Consider the following 20,906-nt stretch of genomic DNA (forward strand, 5'->3'; position numbering starts at 1 on the left):
ATAAAATAAAGAAGTTTCCTCTCCTGGCGGGAGCGATCGCCCCCCCTGGATCCGCCACTGACGATAAGGAAATAATTCAACAAATAGGTTGAATAATTGATGCTCTGATCCTCATGAAGGAGGCCCTCTCGAGGCCTCCTCACCCTCAATTACCCTCGTCCTCAATGATATGAGGGCGAGGGTGCGCGAGGGCGAGGAAAAGTTTTGAGCACGAAGGCGAGGGCGAGCGAGGATAATGGACAACTCATCGCGAGGGCGAGGGTGCGCGAGGACGAGGACAAGCTTCGATGGCGAGGGTGAGGGTGCGCGAGGGCGAGGAAAAGCTTCGACGAAAAGGGCGAGGGTGTGCGAGGGCGAGGAGAAGCTTCGACAGCGAGGGTGAGGGTGCGCGAGGGCGAGGACAAGCTTCGATGGCGAGGGTGAGGGTGCGAGAGGACGAGGAAAAGCTTCGACGGCGAGGGCAAGAACAAGTTTTGGTCGCGAGGGCGAGGGTGCGCGAGGGCGAGGGTGCGCGAGGGCGAGGGTGCGCGAGGGCGAGGACAATTCCATTCGCGAGGGCGAGGGTGAACGAGGGCGAGGGCCAACTGCTACTGCGAGGGCGAGGGTGAGTGAGGTCGAAGTAAAATGAACATCTATGGTCTGTAGCATACGGATAACTAATGCTCCGTACTGATCCGTACTTCGTTTATTTTACAATTATTTATCGTCTTTCTGTAATAAGCAAGAAGATACCGTATATTTGTACAGTATACCGCTGTCCAGAGAACGGATGGATTTTTCTCAGTGTAATACCATACTACTGTACCTAGATACATATTCTTCTCTTGGCTGATTGAGCCAAATGTTCCTAACGACAAGTGAATTCTTTCCAAACATTGACGAGTACTTCTCTTCTTTCTTTCTTTAAAACCATACTTGCCTACTACAGTACCTTACATTCTTCGTAGTGTTGCCCAAAAGATTTGAGACAGTCTCCTCTAAAAAGTGTCGTGAAAGTATTGTCTCGTCTCGTGAACAACACTAACTTTCACTTGCAATAACACTGAAATCAGTTTGCTGAATTCTGTATTTCATTTAAATATATATATTGTGTATTAGTTAAGAAATAATTAATACTTTTCTGACTAGAGTGTATACTTATTTACTAAAATTAAAATAAAACATAACAGTTTCAATAACTTAATGTTATCTTGATCAGACGTTAACTAGAAGAGATATCTTCATAACATTAAATTATTATTGTTGTATAATTCTGTTACATTTTATAATTTTAAATTTTAATATGAAACAATCAGATATTTTAATAATTTTGTTATAAATTGTAAAAATACCTGATTGTTTCATATTAAAATTTAAAATTAGAAAATGTAACAGTTAACATTATACAATAATAATAATTTAATGTTAAGAAGATATCTTTTCCACTAAACGTTTGATAAAGTTATTGAAACTGTTATGCCTTAATTTTGAATAAGTATATACTCTGGTCAGAAAAGTATTAATTATTTATGTAGTAATGCCAGAGTCAAGACGGATGGAGTTACGATGACGGAGACGGTATAGTAAGAATTGCATCTAGATTACCGAGAGCAGTGCAGAAGGTGTTAAAATCAAATCTCTGTATAAATTTACAACAGGTGCTCATACTTTCGTGTGTTTCCTTGGAAATTCAAGGAAAGTAATGTTCTTTCACTATCCTTCCTACATCCTACTCAAGGGTAAAAGTGGATCTGAAAAGATATTGGGACGGTAGGTAGAGGCATGACGTCACGCCGTCCCCCTGCCTATCTTTGCCCATTGTATTTTTTTTAGGAACTGGGGGACGCCGTACATACTTTTTGGGATGTGGGTGGACGGCGTACCCCGCGTTCCCTCTCACTTTTACCCCCCTGATCCCACCTATATATTTGATTTAGAACAAACTGCGATCTGTTAACATGAAAAGTCTCATAAATTCAAGTTTAATAATTGAAACAAAAATCCTGGTTATTTGTAGCAAGAATTTTCCTGTTGATTTAGGTCTAGTATATGCTAAAGCAGTGTATTGTAAATACTACAATAATGAAGAAATGACTTCTGACATGCTATTTTCTGTTGTTCTTTTATATAGGAGCTACGAGTGTGGGATATTGAGGACCACTGTTGTTTGCAAACACTGCGACTACAATTTCCGCCCCTTTCTCTGTTAGGAAAACAGATAGAATTCGGAACAAGATCACTGTATGATAACATTGCCGCTTCAAATACTCTGCTGGTTACTTGTTGTGATTACTTATGTCTTCTTCGTTTAAATTGGAAATCTCAAGACGAACATCTTGCAGAAACAGCTTCCTACGTGAATAATACTGAATTTTTGCCTGATTCGGCTTTTCTTCAAGCTCCAGAAAACAAAACAGTTGTTACACCTAGAGTTTCATATACAGAATCGTGTGCGACTGAGAAGGACAATAAACAAGAGCGAAAGGATCAAGGAAATCCCAATAAAACAGAAATCCTGAAAGAAGCCGAATCTTCTGCTGATTCTTTGGCTGGTAACCAGGAGGAATCATTGAATTTATCTCTATCTTCTGAAGACGAAAACGCCAAACCAACAATAGAATTTTCTACTCCAGCTGATAAGATTTATTCCAAAAGATTCGATCCTGCTTTTTTAAGTCGGCGTGTTAATGACACTAATTATCGACGGTACCTCCAACAACGTAACAAGTCACATATGAAGGAAATGGTCAAATATTGTGCTCCACATCTCGGTCTTCAAATTTTCGATCTCGAAGACATTAACGTCTCTCTTCCTGAGTCAATCGTCAGTCAAATGCATGATATAGGGATTGATGTATCTTCCCATGAAAGTCTTCTAAATGCCAAACTCAGGAAATCTGTCACACCTCGTACCACTACCACGTCCTCATCCTCCCATAGATCAAGTTTCTCTTCCAGCAATGTTCTATCAGCTGTTCGCAAAAGATCTAACACTCCAAGCAGATATAGCTCTTCGAGGAGACAGAGTATAGCTTCATCTAGTGGTGAAAGATCAAGTCGAAATCTTAGCCTCAGCCCACGAAAAGTTTCAAAGAATTTGTTATCACCTGACTGGAAAAGTGATAGATCTTTATCCCAGGAATTGCATCTTAATTTAAAGTAGTATTTCTCTCTCTCTTTTCCTGTATCTCTCTGTCTTTCGTTATTTACATTCATAGGTAAGTGAATTTCTGTTTTATTATTCTGGATTCCAATGGTGCTCTCTTTTAAACGTTTAATTGTCGGAACGATTAATCTACACTGAAAACGTAATATAGTTGAATCGAAACGCCCGCCAAGTGTGAACTACGTGACTTAATTCGATTTCTCCAGGCAACTGCTGAGTTATCTGAAATCTCAAGATCAGACAGTTGAGAAACCATATGCTACACCATTTACGAACCAAACGATTCACGCGTTCATCCAGGTTGTCTTACGTCACAGATTTCTACCTTAGGCTACTTTCGTCATGTACGTCGATGTGTAGTTCACACTTGGCTGATGCCTCGATTCAACTAGATATGTTTAGATGCTTGCTACTCCGTAATGAGTTGAAGGTTAGATAATGTATTTTGGTATAGAAGGTGTACGACCTCCAATTCATCCTATCCATGTTTCACTATCTCACGTGATTCTGAACTGGTGGCTTAACGAAAGTTGAAAAATGTTCCATATAGTTGACAATTATGTGTAAAATGATGAAGTGAAATGCTATTTTTCAAAGCTAGACCATGTGTAAGAAGCAACTCAACTCGCAGCATATTTGCAAGAGAGAGTTTACACATAAAAGTTGATGTGAGAAATAGAGTAACGTAAATTTAAGGTGTGACTTGTTAAAGTTCTCTCAAGAAATTCAAAAGTAATGTTAAAAGTGTTTTGCAAAGATAAGGAAAAAAAATATATTGTAAAACTTTGTCTCATATAGGATTTTTGGGTAGAGCAGTTAATAAAAAGAGCGCCCGGAATCGACTCCCACTACCAGTTTATTATAAAAGCTTCCTCTATAAAAGTATTTTCACAAAATACTATACAAATTAATCTCTCTAGAATCAAAGGTTAGTTATAGGTGGTCTTTGACCGTAAGGTTGCAGACAGAATCTATAAAACAGAGCCCCGTAGCAGGCTAAGAGGAGTGGAATTAAGGAACCAACACTCCGTAGCAAGCAGAGGCGGGTTAAGTGGCCAACAGAGTCCCGTAGCAGGCTAAGCGGCTGAGGTTACGATTCCCAGACAGAGCCCCGTAGCAGGCTAAGCCAGGAGATAGGATAGGCGTAGTCCCGTAGCAGACTAGAGGCCTGGGGTTAGGTTACTCCTAGAGTCCCGTAGCAGACTAAAGGAGGGTCACCAGAACACTGGTGTCGAGCTGTCTTCGTACATCCAATTTATAGGGTCCTTTGGGTGGCGGTGGCGCTGCTGCTCCGATGTCGTCTTCTGCCCCGTGGGAGGGGACAAAAGTCGTCGTCTGAATGTGATTATAGGTCCATCTGGTAGGAGATCCTCTTGCCGAACCACGTGGTGGTGTTTTGTAAACACTGATGCGTGGAATTGTTTGTTTACAACATCACATAGGATATTACAATATTATACCTATTGACAGAGGCGCACCCACTGGGGCTCCACCGGGTACGGACTCCGGACCCCCCCCAAAAGTTCCTAACTCAACATACATTTGTACACTTTCTTATTGTTTAAAGGAAAATGATATACGTAGCATGAAAATTTGATCTTACACTTCATCTGTGCTGTTTCTCATATAAAAAACATATAAGTTTATTGTACAATTATTTATCGCCTTTTTCGGTGGAGAATAATACATAGATGTAGTGAGTTGTAGTATTGGATCCCCCTCCCCGCAAAGCTTGGACCTTTCCGAACAAAATTTCCTGGGTGCGCGCCTCTCACCCGATAAATATCAATCAGCTCTTTAAAATTAAGGATATTGATTATTTTCAGCAAATACTGAACTACAAGAATATACCAAGAAAAGGTTTAAAAAATATTATGAGATCAACGAACCTAGTCATACATTAAAATTAATACCTAGAGTATTATTTACATATAGACATTTTACTTACAAGTAGTATTGCGTAAAGAGTACAGTATATGCGTGTCGCTGTTAGGAAAAGTCAAACCAGAAGCGGATCCAAGACCGACTTCTGGGGGGGGGGGGGTTGTAATACTGCTACTTAGAGCAACTTTTAAGAGCTTCAAGCTCTGGGATGGTTTTATTTATATAGACTATAAAATAAGAAATTTTCCTCTTCTAGGGGGCGGGACGATTTCCCCCTGGATCCGTCTCTGATTCAAACAGTAACAGATATAGCTTGTAGTTAACAGTATATTTTGTTACACATTCAGTACATAAATAAATAATTAATTTTGTTGTTGTAAAATAAAAATTTTCAGTTGTTATTGATAACGAATGATATACGTTTTATCACCACAAAAGTTCGTTTTTTTATTTACTCGAGAACTACGCATAAGAATTTATCCTCAAGCGTTTTATTTGAATCAGCTTAATGAGTATGATAATTAAACAACAAATGAACATTTAAGAGTTAATGACAATGTTACGTTATGTGTCATTTACCATAATATGAATAACTGGCTTTGTAGTGTCCTAATGAAGAGCTTAATGAGGGTGTACGAGGTGTGTTCATAAAGTATCGAACCTTTGGTTGACAAAAATACATTTATTGATTTGGGAATGCGAAACATTAATCCCTTTCAAAATAGTACACTTCTCCCATCGCTCCAACCATTGTTGGAAACACTTCTGAAAGGCAGTTTTAGGAATGCTGAGCAACCGTGCCGTGTCGAGCAACCGTGCATGATGTCTTCTCTTGACTCAAATCGAGTCTCTTTTAGTGATATTTTCAGTTTGGGAAATACCCAAAAGCCACACGGAGGAGCCATATCGAGTGAGTAGGGGCTGACGACACACAGTGGGAAGTAAATGAAGTGTATCCGCTAGTATTGGACCAGGTAGCTGTGGTAAAAAGGACTATATTGACACCACATATTACATTTCATGCATCTTTTTAATTTGAGATAAAGGGAAGTAGAGTAATTGTTTTCTTGTTTGTTGAACTCACTCCCTTCCTTTTTACTGAGTTTTTTTATATGCAGCTATCTGGTTCATTTGATATAACTAGGTGTCACTAGTACGGAGCCTTGAGTGAAGACAACGTGTAAGACATTCAGTAGTAAATCTTATGCTGTGTAGTGCCGGCTCTGAGGGAAGTCCTTAAGGTGCAGCTTCCTTCTATTACTTTCATACATAAGTCCCAGTACTCATTAGTAGTAGAAAATGGATCGATCTGGACCATACTAGAACATATTAGGCCAACTCAGGAGCCCCTGGGAAATCTAACACCTTGAACCGTCGACCCAGGGTCTTTTACGACCTCCATTTTAGGGGTGAATTTGTTCCCTTTTATGAGCACTTTTTAGGGGGTGTACTCGTTCTCTTTTATGAGCACTTTTAGGGGTGAACTCGTTCCCTTTTATGAGCACTTTTTTCAACCCCTATTCGAACATAGCAGATAACACATAAGATTACAAACACATAGAAGAGCAGATAACACATAGCAGAGACTACGTAACATAGTAAGGGTGAACTCGTTCCCTTTTATGAGCATATTTTCCTTTTATGAGCAATAATACAAAATGGTATAAAATACTCAGCTAGTTAAGATGACCCTGCTTCGGTTTTTCTCTGGTTGTTACAAAATTAAATAGCTCACTCAAATGCATTACTTCGTTTAATTGAGTAGTTCAAAATGATATAAAATTTTGAGTTAGTTAAAATGATCCTTTATAGAGTTAACACAAATTATAAGTCACTCAAATTTATTCCTTTGTTTATTTGAATACTCCAAAATGGTACAATTTCTTTTGTTTTTTTCTCGGTGGTACAAAACTAAATACTCCATTGTTTATTTGAGTAGTAAAATTATATAAAATAGTCCTTCTTCGCCTTTTTTAGACCACTCAAACTTATCCCACGTATAAAATTCTGAGCCAATTAAAATGCCATTTCTCATTGGTACAAAATTGAATAGGTCACTTAATAATATTCTTTCGTATATTCAGCTATCTCATTTCTTTCTCGTTGGTATAAAAAGTAGAACATCGAAATTATTCTTTCGTTACAGAAATTATGAACTTGGTAAAATGATCCTTCTTCGGTTTTTTCTGATTGATACAAAAATAGAACATTCAAATTTGTTCTTTTGTTACATAAATTCTGAGCTAGTTAAAATTGTCATTTTTGCGTTTGTTTAAACAGTACATAATGATATAAAATTCTAAGATAGTTGAAGTGGCTCTTCTTCACTTTTCCAGTTGGTACATAAGAGAATAGACCTCCCAAATTTTATTCATTCTTCACTTCTTTTTTCTGGTTGGTATGAAACTAAATACTCTATCCAAATGTATTCCTTCGTCCATTTGATTGACATTAAAATGCTATTTCTTTGCTTTTCCTCGGTGAACAAATTTATTCCTATGTTTATTTAAATAGTTAACATGGTCCTCCTTCGGTCTTTTTTTTTCTTGTTGGTACAAAACTGAATACTTCTTCGTTTATTGGAGTAGTACAAAATGGTCCTTCTTCGCTTTTTTCCTGGTTAGTATAAATTTATTGATTCGTTTAATTAAAATGGGCATTTTCGCTTTTCTTACGTTAGTACAAATTTATTCCTTCGTTTATTTGAGTAGTACAAAATGGCATTCCTCGTTAGTACAATAGCAAATAAGCCACTCAAATTTATTCATCCTTCACTTTTTCTGCTTGGTACAAAACTGAATAGGTCACACAAATTTATCCGACACGCTGTTTACAAGTTATTAAGGCTTAAATATTTGACCTTTGACCTCAATAGTCAGTACTTTTTTAACTTGTGCTAGTTGATGACCTATTACTAGATTTGGAAACAGCACCTCAATATATGGATCCATTTTCGAGTTATTAGGTTTTAAGTATTCTGACCTTTGACCTCGATGGTCATTATTTTGGAACTTGTAGTAGTTGATGACTAATTACTAAATGTGGAAACACCATCTCAATATGTGGCTCCGTTTACGAGTTATTGGGTTTTAAGTGTCATACAAAGGGCGTATCCCACATAAACTATACGACCCAGGTAAAAATAAATATAATATTCGTAATCAGCATGTTCGAAAACCCCCATATACCGAGTTTCATCCAAATCGGTTAAAATTGTCATAGAAAGGGCGTGTCCCACATAAACTATAAGACCTAGGTAAAAATAGAAATGGTATTCGTAATCAGCATGTCCGAAAACTTCTATATACCTAGTTTTATCCAAATCGGTTCAAAGGGGCGTATCGAATCGGAAATGTAAATGTTTCTGCTATGTGTTCGTAGTTTCTGCTATGTTAAAATAGGGGTTGGAAAATAAGCCATACTCTTGTATTAGCTCTACTATATTTAAATAGGAGTGCAATGAATACAGCCCTACTATGTTAAATAGTTGTGTGTTCACACCCCCTTTGCTATGTTACGTAGGTATTCATTGTCTTAAAATAGGGGTTGAAAAAAGTGCTCATAAAAGGGAATGAATACATCTCTGCTCTACTGTGTTCGTAGTCTTATGTAATTTCTGCTATGGTAAAATAAAGGGTGAAAAAAGTGGTCATAAAAGAGAACGAATACACCCCTAAAAATGCTCATAAAAGGGATGAATCTTATGTATTATCTGCTCTGCTATGTGTTCGTAATTTCTGTTATGTTAAAGTAGGGCTGGAAATGAATCTTATGTATTATCTGCTATGCTATGTGTTCATAGTCTCCATGTATTCTCTGCTATGGGGTTGAAAAAGAACGTACTCTTATGTGTTATCTGCTATGTTAAAATAAGGATTGGAAAATATGCTCATAAAAGGGAACAAGTTCACCCTTACTATGTTACGTAGTCTCTGCTATGTGTTATCTGCTCTTCTATGTGTTCGTAATCTTATGTGTTATCTGCTATGTTCGAATCGGGGTTGAAAAAAGTGCTCATAAAAGGAAACGAGTTCACCCCTAAAAAGTGCTCATAAAAGGGAACAAATTCACCCCTAAAATGGAGGTCGTAAAAGACCGTGGGTCGACGGTTCAAGGTGTTCGATTTCCCAGGGGCTCCTGAGTTGGCCTAATATGTTCTAGTATGGCATAGTATGTTCCAGATCGATCCATTTTCTACTACTTTCATTTCATAGTGTGGTGCTTGCCTTTGCGTAGGCACTTCACAACAGGAAGTTGTATTTGGCGGTGAAAGCCTGAATCAAATTTCGCAGACACTCTCCTCATGCCCAAACTCTCGTTGAAGATTGAATGTACCGATTCGATTCAATGGTTTCCACTTGGGTATCGCCAATCTTTTGGCAAAAATTTGATGCAATATCGCTGCTCAAGTTTTTATGTCATTTTACAAAAAACTGAAATTAAACGACCGCTCGCTACACGTCTTCATTCGTTGGCCGACTGCCAGCGACTCACGCTTTTCGCGGGCGGAAAAAAATTCACGACTCCACATGAGTGTTCAGAAGAAAGTCTTTTGCTCTTCCTTGGTTTACGCGGGAAGAAATAAGGTTCGATACTTTTTGAACAGACCTCGTATATCATCAGTATGTTTCACTTCAGTAAGTGAGATGGTTCTCGTATAGCATCAATTTTTGGGTTTACAAAGAAATTCGATATTCTCAAAAACTACGCATGAAATTTTACACACACACTTATCATTTTGTTAAACTCAAAATGATATATTGGTTGCTGTGTCTAATCCTTGGACATTTTTTTTAAATTAAAAGCTAATAATCTTGTACAATTTTTGTTGCATCAATGCTGAACAAATCTATTACCTCAGGTTAATAACCTAATGTAACAGCCATGACGATGGTTAAGGTTAAAATACGAGTTTAACATTCCAAAATATACTTTCTCTGTAGTATATCTAATTCTTAAATATTCGGGAGCAGGAAAGGAAAACTATTACGTTGAAGGAAGAAAATAATTTCTAATGGTATAACTTACTGGATACTAATTCACTTACAAGTGACCATCACCATGGCTGTCGCCTATGTTGTTATTGACATTAATGATTTTCCTTGTTGGTAACACAGTGCAGATAAATATTAAGTTTTTAAACACTTGATATGAAAAGAAATATAATCGATTATTCCAAATTTGCAATTGTTTTGTTTGTAATACATTAACGCTACTTTTTATTGACTTATATCCTGGGATATCGAATGAATATAAGAGATACGTGTTGGTATATTCGAATATCAATTGTGCTTTATTATTTTATTGGGTACTTAGGAGTATTTACGCTTATGTAATTAAGTAAGGAAGTACCGCAAAGACAATACTAATTTAATTAATGTCTGTCACCTGTTTCTATCTTTTACTAACATTAAGCTGTTGTGTACGCTTCATTAATTAATCGAACTTCATTTTTTTAATGTGTGTTCATTAAATACCTTTTGCAACACCTTTCAAATCTGTTTTCTTTTTTAATACTGTATTTACTCTATAAAACTTCTCCCTTTAGATCCTAGTCACGAGAGGTCTGAGCGGATCCGCAATATTTCTATTTGGCTTCAATACATCCGCAGTCACAACCGCAGATAATGAGATAACATATCTATGACAATTATATCAATAATAGCCTATAACATAATTGTAAATATCTACTTTGTACAATCCGCAGCAAAAAACCTGCAACACAAGCATATAAGTTTATTGTGAAACTACGCCTAACAGCGCTGTGAATCAACATAACGTCTAAGTGGCACGAATCACGCCAGGAGAAACCTCGTCGTCCTCCACTGTGCACTTATTTTGGAGCAAAAGACTTCGTCGTTTCACAATAAAGTTACATGCTTATGTTGCAGGATTTTTGCTGTGGAATGTACATCCCCCCTTAAATCCTTATGAAGCAACAAAGCATATTCATATTGAGTATCATCACTAATGTTATCCATTTAGGTTTAGCAACAATTAAATGGAAACAATACAGCTTAAGTTGCAAAGAAATCGTCGCAATATATTGATGTAGCGGAAATAAGAACATAAATATTAATACTCAAATGTACATAAATTATGATTATCTTTCAGTTGAATGTTCCACGTTTATACCTTTTTAGGCTGAGAGAGACAGATTATAAGGCAAGTGAATGATGATGCAAAAATAGGTGCAACGAGAATATAGAAGGAAACGGGAATATCCGGAGAAAACCCACGGATATGAAATTGTCCACTACAAACTTACTTGATCTGGGATAGAACCAGGAACCCCACGCACCAGAAGTAAGCCATCTACCATTGAGCCACGGTGCCCCCCTCCCCCCATTTGGTTATAACATTTCACCTATTCTGAAATATAAAGCTTCCTCGTGGCTAAGCGGTTAGCTATGCGCCTTTGGCGTGGAACAACCGGGGTTCGATTCTCGGTGGGAGCTCGTGCGGTTCGGATTCCACGTTAAGCAGTAGGTCCACGTATCATATAACTACACTGCTGAAAGAGATGCTAAACTGAAATCAAATCTAAACTAACTATTCTGAAATAAATTGAAAGAATACAATTGTTAAGTTCCAGTTAAATCTTCACAATATACTGTATTGCTGTAGAACTACATAAATACTAGCTGAAATGTCCAGTCTTCGTACGGAGACAATAAGTTTTATGCAAATTATTTAAAATTAAAGGAGTGAGTGGAATAAATACTAAAGAGCAACGTCTTCGACGTTCCCGTCCATTCCATGTCGATTCCCAGGCCTCCTAATATGCATGGAAAGAATAACTTTTGTGCAATTTGTAAATAATGACATGTAATGAAATGGAAGCAATCCCACACTTATCTCTTTCATTCCAGTTCAAACATCTGAAAATGCTAAAACATGTGTTTAATTACACTGACCAGCAAAAATATTATGACTACATGTGATATCTGGTATTGTCCACTTTAACTCGTAGGACAGCAATAATATGGTTTGGCATGAAAGAAATAAGGTCTTTGTAGGTGGTTGGAGGCATGGCGCACTACATCAGCACACTACATCGAAGTCACTGTTAATTCCAATCAGTAAGTTAGAATCTGACATTTAATAACATTCCAAAGATGTTCAATTGAGTTAAGATTAAAGAACATTGTATTAACTGAAATTCACAGCTGTGCCCATCGTCACCAACTCGAACTCATGATCCACACCCTCCTCTCCACTGACTAAAGAGGTCACACTTGCAACAAAACAAGACTGTGAAATTATCACTAACCTGAGTTTGAATTTCTGCGGTCACACACTCAAGCACCGCTCTGTTACCGGTAGATTTGACCTATACAATATAAAATGGCAAAGTGTTTGTCATGAATTATATTATTATAAATTTCAATTTCATTATCATATATAATGATCTTCCTTTGAATTACAGGTATTTTACAGTGGAAAATAGGATGAAATTTGAAAATCTTAAATCAAGGGAAAGTAGGCCAACGTATAAAAAAAAAAAAAAAAAAAATCAGTATAAAACAACTGTCTCGAAAGCCAAGTAATAAGTTCTATTTCTATTATTACAATTACAAACATTAATATCTAAAAGTGCCTGAAGTTCTTTTTCACTTAGTTGTACTCATCACAGGTAAGTAAATACAAACAAATGAAAAGGGAAGAAAATTGAGACCTTGAAAATAAAACGTAGACAAATTCACCAATGTTGTTCAGAAGATGCTGTCTGTAATGCACCGATGAGCAGAATGGGTCAGTGGTTCAGATTGGTCGGTGGGTCTGAGTGGGTCATGGAGGTCGATGAGTCAGAGTGGGTCACGATGGTTCATGGGTTCACGGTGGATGGGGTTTCAATGGGTCATGGTTCAAGTTTAAATTAACCTACGCCATTTCTGAATACTACACATATTTGCGAGACGCAAATATATGTAGTGTATATTTATAATAAAACTTATTTTTAAAAAATCAATGTACGATGATTTTCTTCCGTATCAGGGAAACTTACTAGTTCCAGGATTGATTCATTGGACGGGAAACATAGACTTTTAATGAGAGACAGGGGTGCCCAAAGGCAGGCTTTATGGTTCGGATTGTGCAATGATAATATTTGGTGGGGCATAATTGTTCATTGAAAATAGCACAATATAAAACTGGAGAGTGATAAGTTTGAGGAAAAAGGTACATTTGAGGACAAATTGGTAAATTAAGAGAAGATGGTAAATCTGAGGACAGAATGATAAATGTGAGGGGAGAAAGGTCAACTTTGTGGTGTTGCCGTGCTGTGCCGTGTAAAATCAACGCCTGGGGCGAGAGTATACGACGGCGCCCCTGTACATATGAATGAGGTCGACAAGCTAACCGAAGAGCGCTACCATGGTTGGCGCGGAGCGTAAGAAAATTTTCAAAACTAAAACCCTGCTTTTCCTTGATTTTGAGCAGTTTTTATTATTTTTTTCTTTGCATTTTATTTTATATATGTGCACATACATTTTCCTAATATAAATCTGATCCTGGTGAAATTAAATATTAGATTGAAATATACTGCTATTGATGTAAAATATTCTAAGTAATTTTTCCTATCTCTTTTTTTCCCTTCTTTTCTCTTCTTTTTCCTCCCGAATTTTGTGCCCCCTTACTTCGGAGCCGGGACTGTCTCTCCGCTCTCCCCCGCCCCCTACGGAACGGCACTGAAGGGTTGTAGCTAAACTAGTGGGTAAGATGGCTACCTGTAATGAAGGGAGATCATTAACAAGGTCAAGTATGCAGACGATACGATTATTATACCTAGAACCGAAGAAGTACTGCAGGAGATGATTGACAAAATAGTTGACACTCAGAAGCAATATAGAACGGAAATGAATATCGAAAAATCGAAAGTCATGAGAAGATTAAGTGGAAACACTCCCTTACTGGTCAGAGCAAGCAAAGTGAACTTGAAGAGGTAGATCGTTTCAAATATCAGGGAAGTATTTTGATGAGAGACGGTTACTGCACCAAAGAGATAAGGTCAAGAATTGTCGTAAACAAAGAGGCACTCAATAAGAAAAGATCACTCTTAACTAGCAGGAGTAATATCGAACTAACGAAGAAGTTGCTCAGGTGCTATATTGGACTGTGTTGTTCAGGGACTTGGACATGACGGAAGCTAGAGAAGAAATATTTTGAGAGCTTCGAAATGTGGTATTGGAGGAAGATGGAGAAGATAAAATGGATAGAGAGAGTAACAAATGAGGATGTTTTGAAACGGATAGGAGAGAAGAGGACGCTTCTAGCCACCATCCTTTGTAGGAAATCTAATTGGATTGAAATCGTCTTACGAAGAAATTGCCTTCTTCATGCCATCATAGAGGGAAAGACGGAAGCAAATCAAGGAATAGGAAGAAGAAGAACGCAACTGATTGATAATTTGAAGAATGAAAATATCGGGAGTTAAAAGTGGAAGCTGAAAAATCAAGAAATGTGGAAGAACTATTTTTCAGACCCGAATTGAAGAAAAAACTCATTAATCCAAGGACTGCCAACACGCACAATACTTAATAATAATAATAATAATAATAATAATAATAATAATAATAATAATAATAATAATAATAATAATAATAATAATAATAATAATAATAATAATAATAATAATTTCATTTTGTATTTTTCGATTTTTAAAGGTATGTACAGGTAGCCATTTTCTGTTAAATATACAGGATAGTTATAGCATATTATATCCATTAAAAAATCCGATATTTTCGATAATCCGGGATTGCTGCTCATGTCTGAATTTGTCGGCTTTTTGAATATCACCCTGTATATACCTATTAAATATCAGCGGTGCCATAGTGATAAATTTTAATAGAAAACATGTTATTGTGATGATTAGTTGTGTTGTTTTCGCATTGAATGGTAAAAGATAATGTAGTTAAGCGCATTTAACCGATTAGAAGGAATTACAATTGCCTATCTATTTGATAAGGGAAAAAGCATATCATCTTCACATTTTAAGCATTTGCTAACTTTATACTTACTTACCCATCTTCAGTATTTACGACTGAATTTGACTTTAAACTTTACTAGTGATTACAGTATATTAAGGGGTGGAAATACGTTAGACTATTCTCACACTGTTAATAATATGATTCGTAATGTCGTCACTTGTGTGTAACCAAGATTACTGCTTCAGGTCCTAGTTAGTTTGAATACATAATTATTTTCTTTTTCTTCAGAGTTAAATATTTAGTTAAAAACTCACCGACTTAAATGTAAAAACACCATAGTAAGACTATGCAACATGATGACTAGTAAATATTAAAAACGTAGTTAGAACTCACCAAATATGAGATTCATGAATTTCTTGGGGAAAAGTGTGAAATAATTGTACCCAGTGTACAACCTACGGACTAAAAGATTGTTCGAAATTTGCTGTACATTTACTGAACTGTGTCGCACATTTATTTTCACATTGCAGGAAGTATTTTCTGTGCTGAATTCGTATGATCTAAGAATAATCTCTGTCCGTTATGAATAGGTTATAGTGCAGAAGAAAGCAATGGTAAAATTCGCTATACCGTAACATGTGGTATAAAGTTTTTTTTTTTTTTTTTTTTTAATGAAATGCAATGTCCTCTTTCAGATTTCGAGCGAGTGCCTACCTTGGCATCTTTGGGCAATTTTCAGTATGACGTCAATGTTTCACCTATCTGATTTATGTATTAAAGAGTGATGAATTATTTAAAATCTGTATAACTCAGCAACTATTAAGACAATTTCTGCCAAAATACGTGTAATTGGATTTCCAGCAATTTGGAACCTTTTAGTGGCAATTCTTGATATGGTGATGTTACGGTGACGTCACAGTTTTGTTTTGTTTTATTTAATAATACGTTTTAAGAATTCGTTGTGAATAAAATATCTAATATCAAACTGGAAAAAAGTTTATATATATAAAAAGGGTGTCCCAAAAGTTTCTTAACAGCCTTGCTAGAGACGTGTAGTTTAGAGACTGGCACGATTTGACGATATAGTAATACTGTGTGGGTAGGGAGAACTTGATTGATGTGGATGACCATGGCGGCAGCCATCTTGATATCCGCCATATTGGATTGAAATCAATCTTTTAATAGCTAACTGATTTATATTAGCTTCGCTATATTCAATAACTTACACTAAAATACAAATGCTGAGCAAAGCAACGTTTTATTATAAAATAAGAAAATAATAATTGTGACAGTTTCGGATATCTAACATATCCTTCTTCAGACACTATCGAATGGGATATGCAATCTCATTTATTTTCGATAGTGTCTGAAGAAGGATATGTTAGATATCCGAAACTGTCACAATTATTATTTTCTTATTTTATAATAAAACGTTGTTTTGCTCAGCATTTGTATTTTAGTGTTAGTTAAAAAAACAATCTTTTAAATAGAAGGACATGTGTGGCACATAACTTTAGGCTAGGATTTCACCAGAAACGTAAATATGAAGTCAGTTCTTAGATATTCGTGTGTGTGTGTGTGTGTTGGGGGTGTGTTGGATGTGCATAACTTCAACACAGGTGCACCGATTTTGACGATACTTTTTTTTTTTTTAAGTTCGGAAACCTAGTCCCACCCACATCTCTACTAATTTTGAAACATATGTGAGAAATTAGTGCCCAATTAGTGCTGACAAACTGTAATGTTGAAAAAAATGTGCTGTTACACAAACGTCAAAAACAAACAAACAAAAAGAGATTCTGGGTGAGGCTAGGTTTACGCTAGCCCCATCAACTCAACCGATTGAGGTGTAACCCATACATGAAATTAGTGTTAAATTAGTGCTGACAATACCGTGTAGAACAAAGTTTAGTGCAATTATCAGAAGGCCAAAATATATTCGAGAATCTTTAACGGCGGCGTCATCGAAGAAAACAGTCAATTCATCATTTTTGTGAGATAAATAACACTAATTTTCTTTCTATGCGTTATCGTCAGCACTGATTTAACAAAAAAAAAGTTGTTTTTATAAAAAGGCCTTGTGTCCATCTTAAACATAAATTAAACATAACTTTCTTACAAGGCTGTCTATATTCTTTATTATAAATCAACGAGAAATGTAACAGTTTCGGAAGTATATCACTTCCTTCTTCAGATTATCTATGATTTCAGTTGGAGTAGTAGTCTGAAGAAGGAAGTGATATACTTCCGAAACTGTAACATTTCTCGTTGATTTATAATAAAGAATATAGACAGCCTTGTAAGAAAGTTATGTTTAATTTGTGTTTAAAAAAAGTTGTGTATGCATTTCATCTCAATCGGTTGAGTGCGAGGGGTTAGCGGAAACCTAACCCCCACCCAGAATCTTTTTTCTTTTTTAACGTTTGTGAAACAACATATTCTTTTTCTAAACATTACAGGTTGTCTTATCACTAATTGGGCACTAATTTCTGACATGTTTTAAACTTAGTGCAGGCGTGGGTGGGACTAGGTTCACGGATATTAAAGAGGATACTTTCTCGGTGGTCCCAAACAATAAATATTATCAGGATTTAACGCAAGCCTTAGGAGGTAGATCATGAAACATTACAACGAGTGGAGGTGGAAACCTTAATAATTAATAGACTTTAGTATTCTATAATTACGCATAGCTTCAACATAAATGCACCAATTTTGGTAATTTAAGTTTCTTTACGATGTAATACGAATCTTTGCTGCTAGACTATGAAACACCTCAACGAGTGCAGTGTGGAAACCATAATTAACCGACTTTAATATTTGTGCTTTACACATACTAACTTCGACATGGGATAACCGTTTATTATTATTATTATTATTATTATTATTATTATTATTATTATTATTATTATTATTATTATTATTATTATTATTATTATTATTATTATTTTCTTTTTAAGAGTATATCTTTTTGGCAAAAGCATACATATTTCAACAGTATATAGTCTTTGGAGTTAGCATATGAAACATCTCAACGGGTAAAGTGTAAAACCGTAGTAACCGTCTTCAATATGTGAATGCTCATGCGAACTTCAACACAGGTACACTGATCTTAATTATTTTGTTTTGTTTAAAAAAGTGTGCTTCTCGAGGGCATGTAAATTTCATTAGGATATAATATAGTTAAATATTTTGGATATCGAACTCGTACGGTATATATATATATATATATATATATATATATATATATATATATACTGTCCAAATTATGCCTCAGAAAGTATAAATACCTGGAAGTATCTTTATCTATGTGTATTATTAAGGCCAGACAGGTCCGCAACCAACCACAGAGTTTTGGGGGGGCCATGAATATGTTAGGGGGGGCAAAATCTTACAAATAACTAGATTCTGTTTTTTGTATAATAAAAGTATTTTGTGTTAAGGTCTGAAGGGGCCACGAAAACTTTAGGGGGCAGGTCCCCTAGCTCCCTCTGATTGCGGGCTTGAGGCTAGATATCACTTTTATGTATTGTTGTGACATCACTGCTAATTAGATTTTAAGATTATACACCTCTTAGCACACACCTCCAAACGCCCTCAAATTCATGGAATAATCAGTCTGATCTTTGCTCTTTCTTATAATCAAAAGGCTATTAAAACAAAGAATACATCAAAATAAGTTTTCTCAGGTAATTCTTCAGCTTAAGAACAGATTATCGACTCATCATTTCAAAATCTTATCACCTTAAGCAGGAAAAAAATATCTATGTTATGAAAGCTATAATTCATCTTTATTTCAAAACACAAATGTGTAAGAAAATATTTGCAGTGAAAGGGAGTCTTGTGATAATTACACGTATTATTGGTCACTTTGCAAATTGATTCACTCACTCTCGTAGGGCACTTCCGGCGACTACTTATATATTTATATGTTTATATAATTATACTATATAATAAACTATAAACTTAAATATTAATAAACTATGAAATACTTGTGCATTGTAACTAAATATAGCAATAAATAATTTTTTAAAAAGCAAATTTTTAATTTTGTCATATCATCTAATCTTGATTGACAATGTTTATCCAGTTCATATGAAAGGATTTTTCAACATCAACCATGATACGAAGCATCAACTAATCACCTTTTATTGTTGATTAATTTCTGTTAATGTTAATGTTATTGTGATCGCGACCAAAGCGCATGGGGCTGCTGTTCAAAACCTATCAACCTGTTATGTTACAGTTAAATTATTTTTTAAATCTTTACAACACGGCAATAATATTGAGTATTGCTCTGGTGGTTGAGTGTAGTTACGGGTATACGGAAGATGTAACAGACTTAGGTAAAGTATATTATACAATGTATTTATTGATCATTTAATTTTGCAAGTATCTTTCATATTAAAATAAGATTTTGTTAGTTATGTATTGAGTGGGTGAAACACGGTATCACTGTGTCACATAACGAAGACTACCGAACCCACCACTACACACACAAGCTCTCATGAAAGTGACTGTCTGTGATCTCATAACTCTTGAACCACCTGACTGATTTTGATCAAATTTTCAACATAGATGAGATTCGGACCTGGTATGGTTTTTATCATTTCACTTTGACGGTGCAACTTAGGGGAGATGGGAGATATATAAAAAAATGATCGAAAATGACCGATATTAGTGTCGAATCCATAGTTTTCGGGGTCGCTGAAACGAGCAGCGACACGATGCCGTTTAAATCGAATTTCAGCTCTCTATATCCAAAATGAAACGTATTCTTCCCGTGCAAAGAACGGGTATCTTGCTAGTTTAAAATAAAATGTACATATTTCCTTTAAATACTAAATTCCTAAATTTAAAAATGTACATGCTAGAGGTATGATGGCAGGAAAGAGAGGGAGAGGACGAAGGAGACTACAATTGATGAGTGGTATCAAAAGAAAGAAATCGTACGTGAAGACAAAGAGGTTAGCGAAAGATTGTGTAGCACGCTACAAGTGACCTGCCAATAATGGCAAAATACCTATGATGATAATGATGATTAGAAATGTTTTCGAGATAGATCACATTTTTAAAAATATTCATTATTCTAATGTGGTAAACTACTCTTATTTTTGTGGGAGGAAATTAAAAGGAACCTTCTGCTGTAGGATCTTATAAAAACTTTAACATTAACATATGGTCTAGATACGTTGAACAGTATGGCATCTAATCAAGCGTGCATACTGGGACCACAGACTCTTAGTGCTCTCATTTAGAGCATGAGGTTCCTGGCTCGATCCCAGCTCCCACCAAGTGGGTTTTGTGGTGAACAAACACCGTATACGTAGTTTTTATAGAGGTTCTTCCGTTTCCTCCCACTTTCGTCATTCCATAATTTTCATTAATCTCATTACCACCATCTCGCTTAGTCTCGGTGCACAATCATGGGACGGAATACTAGAAAAACTGTCCATGCGTTTTTGCGAACGATTGAACAGACAGAGAGATAAATATCCAAAAATAACTTTTTCTCGGTATGAAACCATGAAATGTGCAAATCCGTTCAAATCATTTTTAAGATTACCATAACTTCTTCTCTTCTATCATCACTTAAAAAGTAAGAGAAAAAGATCAAACTGACTAACAAAGAAACAAATCGAACTTAAACGAGATAAAAACTGAAAAAAAAAATGGACAACAAATGTAGTCTTGCCCTTCAGAATAAAGATAGTAATTAATCTGGTTACATTTCAACAGCAACTCAGAATCCAGTTATATAACACATACGTACTTATAAGACATATTGTAACTCTTCTTGGCAGTACCAGCTGTAAAAATGTAAAGTATGTAAAACAATTAAGAGGTATATGTAGGACACTCTAAATTGTGAACATCAAGTTCATATAATTTCTTAAACACACTTATTCAACTATTATTTAACACTAGCAGCGTTCACCCCGCTTCGCTGC

At 35.9% G+C, this 20,906-nt stretch overlaps 1 protein-coding gene across 1 annotated transcript in view; it reads left to right on the forward strand.

The window, feature by feature from the left end:
* LOC145673407 (uncharacterized) overlaps window positions 1-6,397 on the forward strand; it is a 63,634-nt gene extending 57,237 nt beyond the window's left edge. Inside the window, exon 7 of the mRNA XM_081743079.1 lies at window positions 2,111-6,397. Coding sequence (XP_081599205.1) covers window positions 2,111-3,142 — 1,032 coding nt within the window. The 3' untranslated portion in view covers window positions 3,143-6,397. The remainder of the gene's footprint in view (window positions 1-2,110) is intronic.
* The last annotated feature ends 14,509 nt before the right edge of the window (window positions 6,398-20,906 follow it).

This window comes from Thermobia domestica, chromosome 16 (genome assembly GCF_964235325.1).
Source record: "Thermobia domestica chromosome 16, izTheDome1.hap1.1, whole genome shotgun sequence".
NCBI classification, from domain to species: domain Eukaryota; kingdom Metazoa; phylum Arthropoda; class Insecta; order Zygentoma; family Lepismatidae; genus Thermobia; species Thermobia domestica.